The 12,547-nt window shown below is 44.1% G+C and overlaps 2 protein-coding genes across 2 annotated transcripts; both read left to right on the plus strand.

Annotated features, from left to right (window-relative positions):
• Positions 1-4,767: 4,767 nt before the first annotated feature.
• On the plus strand, positions 4,768-9,113 carry LOC103655927 (shaggy-related protein kinase alpha). The gene is made up of 17 exons (XM_023302399.2): positions 4,768-4,971; positions 5,062-5,171; positions 5,277-5,386; positions 5,625-5,732; positions 5,833-5,934; positions 6,028-6,090; positions 6,179-6,268; positions 6,433-6,522; positions 6,821-7,164; positions 7,255-7,468; positions 7,552-7,608; positions 7,690-7,830; positions 7,915-7,965; positions 8,043-8,138; positions 8,230-8,313; positions 8,524-8,626; positions 8,710-9,113. Exons 10-17 carry the CDS (start codon positions 7,367-7,369, stop codon positions 8,790-8,792), a joined length of 717 nt encoding a protein of 238 aa, XP_023158167.1. The 5' UTR covers positions 4,768-4,971; positions 5,062-5,171; positions 5,277-5,386; positions 5,625-5,732; positions 5,833-5,934; positions 6,028-6,090; positions 6,179-6,268; positions 6,433-6,522; positions 6,821-7,164; positions 7,255-7,366; the 3' UTR covers positions 8,793-9,113.
• A 448-nt stretch (positions 9,114-9,561) lies between these two features.
• On the plus strand, positions 9,562-10,436 carry LOC109946096 (uncharacterized). Its single transcript, XM_020552849.3, has 2 exons — positions 9,562-9,805; positions 10,094-10,436. Exons 1-2 carry the CDS (start codon positions 9,761-9,763, stop codon positions 10,430-10,432), a joined length of 384 nt encoding a protein of 127 aa, XP_020408438.1. The 5' UTR covers positions 9,562-9,760; the 3' UTR covers positions 10,433-10,436.
• The last annotated feature ends 2,111 nt before the right edge of the window (positions 10,437-12,547 follow it).

Here is a 12,547-nt window from a genome sequence, read left to right on the forward strand (position 1 = left end):
CGTTCGCGAGTGTCGCGCGTGCTGTTCTCACGCGTTGTCGCGTGCTGTTCTCGTGTGTCGTGTGCCTTGCCGCACGTCGTTCGCGTGTATCGTGCGTTATCCGCGCGCGATATTAAACCGCTCGCTTATATTCACTCATGTCAATTAATTAGTTATTTATTTAATCATCCACAAATGTCAATAAGTTAGTCAAAACTAAGTAGTTTTAATTTATATTTCATAAATATCAATAAATATAATTACGTCGAATCAATTGTTTTAACTAGTACTTGTTTAGTGTAAACGCGATAACTTCTCGACCGTAGCTCCGACTGTCGCGTTTCTTTTCGTCGCGTGACCATAGTAGTGATCTCTATTTTTGCATGTTTTATTATGTTTTTCTTTGAATGGTGTAATGTTCTTATGCAAGTATATGTTTGCTTGTACCTATTTGTATTCGTTGTGCGTCGCGAATAGATTGCGATCCGTTCCTGAGCCTCGAGGAATCGAAGATCAAGCGTTAGCGTCCAAGTGATCTAGCTCTTCGAGTTCTACGAGATTGAAGACCCTGAGCATCTGTTTGGTGAAGGCAAGTGTCCTCTGACCCATTATGTCTCATTTACTTTATAATTCACTGTCCTGCATACCATGAACAACCTAAGGATTGACTAGTGTTCTGTTTTCTTGTCCTTGTTTACCCTTTCGAAATTGGATACTATGATTAGTATTATGCTACTGCTTTACTTTAATCAATGAACATGATGAGAACATTTATGATACGATGATGTTATCGTGATAATGATGATGAACTGTGATACTTTAGGGCACTCGGGTTGTTTCCTGAGTACCTCTCCGTAAGGACCTGTTCATTGAGAGACCACCCAGGAAAACAGTGCAACCATGAGGGTGGTATGGGACACCCTTAGCTGATTAATTAGAGGAACCTGAGGTGTAGTCGGCTTCGCCGTCGTGCCGTCAATGGGGTCTTGGCACAATACTTGCTCTGCCGAGATTCTTTTGATTTGGTTTTGTTAGTCACCCTTCCTATGGGGAGAGATACTGTGTTTATAAAACTGGAGAAACTTAACAGGCGGCTATGACCTCTGGGAAATCTTTGTAAAGTCTATGTAGTGACACCCTGCCAGATCACCTAGGTAGTGATCAATGGGGAGTAGCGCTCCTCGGGCAGAAAGGGAATCACGGCTCGTGGGTAAAGTGTGCAACCTCTGCAGAGTGTAATGAAACTAATATATCAATTGTGCTCACGTTTAAGAGCGGCCTTGAGATCGTCTTTGATTAGAGATACAGATGGTTCGAGATGCTATGGTTCTATTAATGGTTTTGGTTTGATGATGATAATGATGTTCCTCGAGGAGAAAATGATTCATGGTTTGGTTATTACTAAAACTTGGCTTCCACTAATAATAAATATCTGACTAACTAAAAGCAACTGCTTTGAGCCTAACTCCACATAAAGCTAGTCCACCTCAGCCAAACGGGACATTTGCTGAGTACATTGATGTGTACTCACCCTTGCTTTCACAAAACACCAGGTTGCCTTTGGTGCAACCTATGCTCAGGTAAAGAAGAAGAAGAAAGTGTCGAGGCGGATCTCCGGGAGTTCCAGAACTTCGACGAGTTCGAGGATTAGGCTAGCGACCTCCCCTAGTCAGCTGCCTGTGGTGGGTTTATTTACGTTGGCTATGTTTCTATTATGTGCACTTTGATTTATATTATGTAAATGACTCTAGTCTATAGTATTATTACTTACTCTTTATTGCTATTCAAAGCATTTTGCTATGATGAGTTATTTATGTAATCGCTGTGTACGTGAATTTATGATCCTGTCACGTAAATGGTTCGCATTCTGTTTACCTTTCAAAACCGGATGTGACACCAGGATACTTTCCACCCTCTTAATCATCATCGATATATTGTCCTGTTCAAATATGGAATGATACGATGATGAACCCATGGTACACGCATAGTCCCTTTGTCTATTCAGGCTGGGGGCACCTCCATTACCTTTTGATCCGTTTTTTAGATGGTCATGGCCAAGAAACATGCAATCTGAAACAGTCTTTATGCATTAGAGCTCTATTGAATGATAACCCTATTGGTTTGAAAAGCCAGTGACTTGTATCAGGCTTAGTTCTTACTTTGGGAACAAAATGGCTTATGAGATCTATTGTTTTTCGAAGGGTGCTGGCAGCGCATATGCTTTTGGTTCGTTAACCTCCACCAACAGGCAGGGGACATATGTTGAGCACCAAAAACGTCCTCGCAGAACGGTTCGTCACCAAGAGGAAGATTGGAGGAGCTTCAAAACCTGGAATTGGGAGAAGCAGAAGGTGTCGTGATTTGTAACCTAGAACCTAGAATCTGGAATCTTGGAACTTGGATCCTAGAATCGTGAGCTTCAAAACTTGGAACCCGGAACTTAAAATTGTGAGCTTGAAAACATGTTTCAGCACTGGACGAGCATCAAAACCTGGAACGGAGAGATGGCGTGGAGGGTGCAGCGGGACGGGTGCGGGCGCAACAGGACAGGAGTGGTACGGGCGCGGCGCGCACGGCGCGCACGACAGTGTGCGCCGAGTTTTTTGCTATTATAGATCTTATTTCAGACAGCTTCGACACAATATCATCTACAATTTAGGCTTTAATATAACAACAATCTCAACTATGTTACACCGTCGAAATAGAATTATGAACCAATTTAAACATATTTCTTTTTCTTCTCCTTTTTTACTACCTGAACAGACCATATTACCACCACTCTCTATTTTGTTATGAGCCGGATATATCATATCAGTTCTTTCTTTGTACGCAATACGCATCATTTTGTAATGAATGCCGCTGCCAACTCCTTTCTTTTTCCATCGATGATACATCCTCCTAGCGTGTCCCTGTTGTGGAATATGCTACAACAACTTCTTTGTTTTTTATGCCACGCCCATGTCCCTAGAGTACTTGTGTCCCGCAATGGTATTTGTTAATTGGGTACCAAATGTTAGGCCGTGATTTATTTGTTGTATTGTAGAACCTGCAACTATGATACATGAATTAGTTCCGCAATGGTATTTGTTAATTGGGTACCAAATGTTAGGCCGTGATTTATTTGTTGTATTGTAGAACCTGCAACTATGATACATGAATTAGTTGATGCCAGGCAATATTTACTATGAAATAATCCTTTTATCAAAGCCATTGAATTTATTTCTTTAATTTGTGCAGTATCCATGGACGGGGAGGCCAGTCGAGACGTATTGGTCTTTGAATCAAGACATTGCAATGGAGAGTCTTCAGTTCCATGACTACATCAAGCACCTCCACTAGTGGACTAGGATTTAATACAAATTCAAGAAGAAAGGGAGGAGGAAGGAAGAGTAGAAATCTCTACTACTACATAAGACACTACTGTAGACGTCCACAATCGTTTGGTGCACGGTTCTGCCGAGGTTGCCGAGGATCCCCACCGTCCTCCCCACGCCGATCCGGCCCACCCTCCTCCCCACCGTCGATGGAACTCTCCTCTGCTCTGCCATTAACGACCGTCTCCAATAGCGGAAGGTGGCCGAGGATCCCCGCCATCAACGCCCGCCATCGGACCCTTACGCGATATCAGCACCGCCTGTCATGGAAGGTTGCCGAGGCCGCCATCAACGCCCCATTCCCGTAGACGTCACCAGCGCCACACCAATTCCTCCCCGGCTTGCCACACCAATTCCTCCCCTGTTCAAGCCCGGATCCATGGCGCACCTCTCCCTTTCCCCCTTCAACACCGGATCCCTCGGTACGGCGCTGGAGATCGCGCCCTTCCCACCTTCCCCACCGGATCCGGCATGGCGGTGCGGATCCATGGCGCCCACCGGAGACCTCTCCCTTGGCCCTTCAACACTGGATCCCTCGGTATGGCGCCGGAGACGGCGCCCTTCCCACCTTCCCCACCGGATCCGGCGCCCGCTCTATCTCGAATGAAGGCAGTGATGGAGACCTTCCCACCTTCCCCACCAGGTGCAGCGCACTAGACTACGGCTCGCCGACGGTGGCACGCATCCCGACATCGTCGCTCGATCTCAGTCCCTTCATCGGCGACGACGAAGAGCCTGGCAGGCCAGCCACCGGCGACCTGCTCCCCGCACGCCCTGTTAACGAAGCTGGGCCGCGGTCGTCAAGCGACGAGCGGGAGCGCCTCTCCCATCGGGCCGGCTTCTCCCGACTGCTCTGTCTTCCTGGCGTCCGGCGACCTCATGCGCCGCCGCGGGCGCTGGCGGCTCGTGCGGAATTCTCCTGTGCTGCTGCGGGAACCGGCAGCTCAAGCGACTGTGGCAGGTGGTCGAGGCTAGGCGTGGAGGGGCGGCCGTGGGAGGCACCTTACTGGTCACCGGGGTCGCCTCATGGAGCTACAGTTGCGCAGTGGAGAGATGGAGTGAGTGGCGGCCGGAGACCACCTCTCCCTTACCCCCTTCAACATCGGATCCCTCGGTATGGCACCGGAGACCGTGCCTCCGTGACCCCCTCGCCCCGCACAGCAGGAACACTGTGCCCCCGCCTCCGTCGCGGCGGCGGCGAACCGGATCCGGACGCTCGCCAGGGCCTTCTGCGGCGCGCCGGCCTCGCGAGCGGATGCGGGGGCCAACGGGACGCCCAGCCCGCAGGTACTCACACCCGATCACTCTGCCTCCCGTTGCTGTGTAGGATTTAGGTATCCATGGGAATGGCGTCATACTTAATTTCAGTTGTATTTCAACTTTCAACGGTATTTGGATCTAAACTCACGAGCAGGAGTACAGCTGTATTTCGAAGGACGGCGGCCGGCCGCAGGCGCAGCGGGCATGCCCATTCGTCCGGCCGGCATCATGTTGTACTCCTGCTCGTCCTGTGCCGTCGGCATATGAAATGGAATGGTGGATGAGCCAGATGGATCGATCGCCAGCCAGTCCAGGTCGTCGTTGCCGTTTTCCAATCATGCAGCAGAGAGAGAGAGAGGTAGGTACAGGTATTTTTATTTGTTACCATCTTCAGCTTTCTCGATCATAAAATTCACTTGACTATATTTTTATTTGTTACCATCTTCAGCTTTCGCTTGGAGTCGGATGATTTGCCCTTTAGAAATGACATCCGGCCTGTGCTTCAGGTCAAAAGTAGTGCACACGCAATGATGGGATTTGCTAATGATGCTTTCGTAGGTAACTTGGACCAACTCTGTAACAATCTTGTTCCTCCAAAGACACTCGCTTGTTGCATGAATGCAAGTAAAACTATTGTACAAATCAAAATCCCTCTCCATGTAGGATGCGCGCACGGAAACAAGCAGGTGAAGGGTTTCATGTTTGAAAAACCGGTTGATCTGAAAGTAGGTGTGAACCATGTCATATTGCTGTCATCAACTATGGGAATGAAGGTAAAATTTTGTCGGAATTGTGGAATGTGTTTGGAATGTAAGATGGCTGATTATACTATCCTGTCCGATATCCAGGTGAAAAAATTGTGGTTGTATTATTGCAATAGACAAACACTTCATTTTTGAAAGGCAGACATATATAGTTTATATCATAAATAGAAGGGTGGCCCATGTTCTCAGATAATGTAATAATCCTGCCCATCAGCTCTAAATTTGCATGTTTCACTATCTTCTGCAGGATAGTGGTGGTGAACTTGCTGAAGTAAAGGGCGGCATTCAGGAGTGCCTAATCCAAGGTCTCAACACTGGGACGTTGGATTTACAAGTCAATGGCTGGGGCCATAAAGTAAGGCTGTTATCTTTAACTCCAAAAGTAAAGCCATTTCCTCGCAAGCACGAATGCCATGGTGTGGGACCTGATCACCTCTACGCTTCTTTACAAATAGGCTGCACTAGAAGGTGAGTTAAAGGAGATCTACTCAGAAAAAGGTTTGGGCAAAGTTTAGTGGAAACTGGCTGAGAACGACCGAGCAGCCACTTGGTATAAGGTAAGTTGAACCACGAATACGAGCACTATAGATTTTGTTCAGTTTTGGTTGCAACCCTCACCCTCGGTGTCACTATGTTCACTGCCATGCCAGAGATACTTTGATGAGCCAGATGGAGATGATCCCGTTGTACTTGACATGAGCTCAATGAAACTGGTAAATTCAGTTAATACACTTATATCTTGGTTTCCCTATGAAATGCAAGGATAATTTTGATGAACTTTCCTTTGACTTCCTTTTGTAGATCTACCATGCAACTTTTTCTTGCCCACCATGGTTTTCTTCTGGAGCAAGGAAGTTTATTAAGTGCATTCTCGATCCTAACCATGATACCGTAAGTTCGAATTAAGACGCGCCTTTTCATTATCTGTCTCATCTCTTTCATTTATCTGTTGTATTCTTCTTTCAAAAAAAATTTATCTGTTGTATTGTTGTCACCAGATTACAACCAGCGTCACTGTTATTACTGTTGGATAAATGGGTGTTGTATTCTTGCAGAGGATAAAAATTGCAGAAATTTTGGAAGATGAATGGTTCAAAAAAGGCTATAACCTTGACGACGTTGATGCTGCATTCAATGGTTCAGAGGTATTATATAGACCAAATGTTCATTTTGAATCTACGACTATCTTGAAAATCTTCCCAGAAATATTACGTGCTTCAAAAGCATTTTTACATTCTATTTTATGTTCACATTATCATTCAGGTTCATAGCTGCTATAATGTGAACTTTTTTGTTTCTTCGTTTTTGGAAGACCAGGTTGAGAAATTCTAAGGACTTGATGACACAATAGATTTCTTGTTCTTTTTCTGGCTACTCAAATGTCTCATTGTTTTTATAGTGTATATAGGATTCCCTTGAATATCTGATTGGTGAACATCACAGTTAGCCAAGCAGTGGGATGCTACAATCTGCTGAAGGAGCATAGGGACATTCAGGTTCTCTACCATGATGATGGAGTGAAAGACAACCCCTCTACAAATGGCAGCAAAGAGCAACAGGGAAGAAGGCCAGCACTGGATTGCAAACGGGCTCGGTTCGCTATGAAGGATACTGGAAGGTAAATTGTTTGCTAGGCAAAAACCTTCCTATAGATCTCCAGAAATATTATCTAAATGTGATGAATACCTTCTGCTTTTATCTTGTACATGAGCTTTGGTGTCATATACTAGCAATTGAAACATCAAATTCAAATCAGATGGCACCGGCGAAGAGGAAGCGCACATCAGGTGCCAAAATTCTTCTTGCTTTAAGCATTCACTGGATTATAAGAAGTAGAAGGTATTCATCACATTTAGATAATGTTTCAATTGCCACAGCTTCCCGGATGAATGTGTGGGTAGAGCCTGTGTCCACCAGCGCCACCAATGTCCGATCCTTGACCCTGACCTGGAGCTACATGGTGCTGCTGATGTCAATGCCCGTGAGGGCATGAAGAGAAATGCCCAGGTCCTCCGCTGCTGCATCTTCCTCCATGTTGTCGTCCATCTCCAGCAAGAATACCCCCCTGGCGGTGCACTTGTGATCAACCGAGTACTGTTGCGAAGATACTTCATCTTTAGTTAAGTTATAAGCGCAGCTTCAGATGGTTTGATGCAATTCTATTTGTGCAACAGGTTAATCCTCATACCCATCAGCTAAAACTGTGTGACTTTGGCAGCGCAAAAGTTCTGGTATGGTCATAAACAAGCAATTGATATTCACAGGAATCTTCGTCCTCGTTGCGTGCCTAATTTTTTTTTGTACTGTTTTAGGTAAAAGGCGAACCAAACATTTCTTACATCTGTTCTAGATACTACAGAGCTCGAGAGCTCATATTTGGTGCTACTGAATACACAACAGCCATTGATGTTTGGTCTGCTGGCTGTGTGCTCGCTGAGCTGCTTCTAGGACAGGTAAGTGATCACTCCATGTACGTGGGTCATCAGTGGACTACCCCAGCTTATGTCTGCCTACAATCTGATTGTTCTTTTTAACAGCCTCTGTTCCCTGGAGAAAGCGGTGTTGATCAGATTGTTGAAATCATCAAGGTAAACTACTATCTTTGTCCCAATTAAACTCCTGCATATCGTTGCTTTACCTCCAATTTAATCCCATCATCTCTCAGGTTCTGGGCACACCCACACGTGAAGAAATTAAGTGCATGAATCCAAATTATACCGAGTTTAAATTCCCGCAAATCAAAGCTCACTCGTGGCATAAGGTAGGAATTTTGTATTGGATTTTGTGCCCTCTCTTCCTGTCCCTAACCTCCACCAAGGTTGACATCTTCCATTGATGTCTTTCTATGCTAGATATTCCATAAAAGGATGCCTGCTGAAGCAGTAGATCTTGTGCCCAGGCTTCTGCAGTACTCACCAAAACTTCGATCGACTGCTGTAAGTGTAACATCATTATTTTAGCAAACAAGAGGCATTGGCATTTACTGCCCTGTTATTAGTGTTGTTTTTCTTTCTTTCACTGATTTAAGCATTACTTAGCACAAATCAATTTACTGTCCGTTATAACAATATCATATAAACACTTCTTCACAAAACCGTAAACCTTGGTTATTGTCATTTACATTGCAAGTTTGTTACTCCCTACAGTTGGAAGCATTGGTCCATCCGTTCTTTGATGAACTTCGGGATCCAAACACCCGCTTACTGAATGGTCGTTTTCTTCCGCCTCTCTTCAATTTTAAGCCCCATGGTGAGCCTGTTATACTGACTTGACTTGTGCTGATAAAGAAAAAACATAAAAAACAACTCGTCAACTGATACGCTGTTGCTCAGAGCTGAAGAACGTGCCGACGGATTTCATGGTGAAATTGATCCCTGAGCATGCACGGAAGCAATGTGCCTTCGTAGGATGGTGATCTCTGGATAAGAGGATGACGGCTCGATGATTAGCTGAGGACCAAGTTAATGTCTGTTAGAAACTGCCGGAGATCGACATTGCCAGATGTGGTGTGGTATAAGATAGGCAATATGTGTGATTATTTTTTGTTCGAGGTTATCAACCCCCTTGCCCTAGAAAATATGAGAAGATGTTGATGTAACAAACCCTCTGCGTTTCTGTAAGTAGATGAGTGTTGCTGCATGCCCCTGGGTACATGTATCGGTTTGAGCAGAATTCTGTTTGCCTGAATCGTGCCATCACCACGCAGGGATCCATCCCTTGTGTGACGATGTTCAGCACTTCAGCCCAACATTTGTTTATGGATTGAGGCTATTTGTTCATTTGTACTCCTCGCATCCTATGTATGCAGGTTAATGTAGTGAGCCTACAGATTATTCTATACTATACTTAAAACACCAGTTTTAATGATCGTCTCACGCAGTTATTTCAAATTAATCCGATGCACGTCTATAGATGACCAAACGGCGGTCCGACATGGGCCAGACGCTCGCGGGCCACAACTCTGGCCCAGGCACGTTGTCATGTCGACCTGCTCGTGTCGGGCCAGCCCGTCGGCCCATTTGATTAAATCAGCGTAAAATGTTAAAAAAACCTGCTGACTGTGTCGGGCTAGCCTGTTAGCCCGTCGGCCAATTTGATTAAATTAGTGTAAAATGTTAAAAAATGGCCAGTTAGCGAGGTGGTGATTAAATTAGTGTATGAGGTTGGGAACAACTTCTTCAATCATTTTGGTTTCTGGAAACTTATATTATTATTTGACAGTGTTCTCCGACCTTCAAATGAATCTTCTTTGGTGTTGTGATTATTTTTCTATATTGTAGGCACACATCTTTGAGTTGCCTGAAGAAAAGCTATGCCTCTCTTTCCTTTCCAACAATAACACGGGCGAAGACGGAACAGTGATCTTCCGAGGGGATAAGCACTATGTGCCTAGCCGTTCTGTCTCCATTATTTGGGGTTACCGAGGAGGTAGATTATTGCCCTGCATAACATACATGTGTTTTAAAACTGAATACTTCAACTTGAGTCCTCCTTCTCATTGAATTTGCCTTCTCATTCTATTAATTTGTTGATCATAGTCAGTCCTCTTGTTCTGCTGTAGTTTGGACTTTGGCACATTGACAAAATTTGATTGTCCATGCATTTGCAGAGTGTTGTCGTCGACTGTATCTCCAAAATTCCTTTCGACGCCATTCAATTGCCTTCCTCCGACTACATTGTGATCATTGACCACCATTGTTATCTGTACTATGACAGGGGGTGAACCAAACACAAAAACATCAGCTCATGCTCGTGTGGTATTTTAAGCCCTGCCTCTACATGGACGCCGGCCTCGCTTCCGCGGTCACCACGCTCCGGACCTGCACCGATGTCGCGCACGTGCTCGAGCAGTTTCGTCTCGCCTGGTGCGGCAAGCTCGTTCGGGACGCCCGCACCGTCGTTCCGTCAAGGACCTCTGCTTCGACCTCTTCATCATTAGGGGTGGAAACAGAGCTTTCAATGCATGCTGGAGGTGCGCGATGTGATCAATATTATCCATGCTTGATAAATGATGACAATGGTGATGGCCATGATATATGGTCAATATTGTATTGATCTTTTTCCGAGTTTTAGGCTGTCATGTTGTTTGCTGGAATGGAGATATTTCATTGTTCACTTGGTTCATGTGACAGAGTTAATTACCTTATTTACGTGCTTTCTTAGTACCCTTTTTCTGAGATTTGAGTTGTAAGTAATACTTCCCTAATCGTGTTGTCATTATAACTCAATGACATTATTAAAATCATATATATAAGTCTATATGGTACTGATTGTTGCAATGTAATGGTGAAATAGCTAGATTAAAATAATAAAATTTATGTATGAGTAGGATCACAAATGGATTTCGAAACATTTTCTTATAACAATATAACACACATATGTACATAAATTATCGTGTTATTATACGGTTCCGTTGCAACGCACGGGCACACACCTAGTTTGCACTGAAGAACAAGTTTATGCGCTTTTTGGTTTTAAGCGCAATGATGAGAGCAATGCAGAAATGGCTAGTGCATCAAAATCAAGAGCTGATGGACCCAATGCTTCTAGATTTTTTATTGTAGAGGGTACTGAAGATGATCTAATGCTAAAGAACGATCACATTCCAGAGGAGATAAGGATGGAATATGACAAAGATAATCCAAGTATGGATGTAGGCACTGTATATCCAACTATGGATGATTTTCGATTGGCTGTGAGGCAGTATGCCATAAATAAAGAGTTTGAATTGGGTATTCAAGCAACAAGCAAGACAAGGTATAGAGGGTATTGCAACTTGCAAGGATGAAGATTGCCCTTGGTCTATTAATGGATTAAAAAAGAAGGGCGAGGTGTCTGTTATGGTACTAACTTGTACACTAACACAATCCACAAATTTATCTTTAATTTCTGTTATAAACATTTGACTTACATATTTTTTGTATTGTTCACGCAGGTCACGGTGTTGAATGATGTACACACTTGTACAACTAGCAGCAGGAGAAAGACAACTACACCTTCTTGCAAGTGGGTTGCTTCTAAGGCAATATCTATCCTTCGACAAAATCCTCAGATGGGTGTTAAGGAGTTGGAGATTCAGCTACAGTGTGCTTACAAATGCACAATTGGTTATGACATAGTCTGGAAAGGAAAAAGAGAAGGATTTGGATCAGTTGTTTGGCACATAGGAGGAGAGTTTTCAGCTGCTATATAATTGGAAGGCAGAAGTCATGAAGAGGTCCCCCGGATAGTGTTATTGAAATCGAATGCAAGGTGGTTAACTGTAATGCTTATTTCCACCGTTTTTTCTGTGCACTTGGTCCTTGTATTGAGGGGTTTCGATCAGGTTGTAGGCCATGTCTTGGTGTTGATGCCACAACACTCAATACTAGATGGAATGGACATTTAGCTTCTGCAACTAGTGTTGTTGGTCACAATTGGATATATCCAGTTGCATATGGATTTGTAGACTCAGAAACTGAAGACATTTGGTGGTGGTTTATGACTCAACTACACAAGGTTGTAGGTGATCTTCCTAGACTTGCTATTTGTTCAGATGCTTGCAAAGGTTTGTTGAATGCAGTGTGTGATGTGTTTCCACAAGTTGATCAAAGAGAATGCTTTAGGAATTTGATGAACAATTTTGTTAAGAAACATTCCGGTGAAAGTGTTGGACACATGTGGCCTGCAGCAAGAGCATATGACAAGGATGTTCATGAGAGGCACAAGGCTGCAGTTTATAAAGCTTTTCCTGAAGCTTAGAATTGGCTAAAGACAAATCATAAGCTTAAGTAGCATCTGTATGACTTCGATTCTGAAATCAATTGTGACTATGTGACAAGCAATGTAGTTGAATCTTTTAATAACTGGATCAAGGTCATAAAAGATTTGCCTGTTGTTGAGCTTGCTGACAAGATAAGGGATATGATTATGGTTCCTTTTTAGAAGGAAAAAATTGGAGAAAGGTTGAATGGGAAGATACTACCACCAATCCTACAAATTTTGAATGCTAGAACAAGAGGGCTAGGACACTTTCCTGTTATCAAAGGTGACCACGATGGCGCTGAGGTGTGGGACAATTGCAATCATCGGTTTGTGGTAAAGGCAAATTTACATGAATGTTCTTGCTATGAGTGGCAGCACATTGGAAAGCCTTGCCAACATGGTCTGTCATTGATAACAACCACTCAA

The sequence above is a fragment of the Zea mays genome, chromosome 4 (genome assembly GCF_902167145.1).
Source record: "Zea mays cultivar B73 chromosome 4, Zm-B73-REFERENCE-NAM-5.0, whole genome shotgun sequence".
Classification (NCBI taxonomy): Eukaryota; Viridiplantae; Streptophyta; class Magnoliopsida; order Poales; family Poaceae; genus Zea; species Zea mays.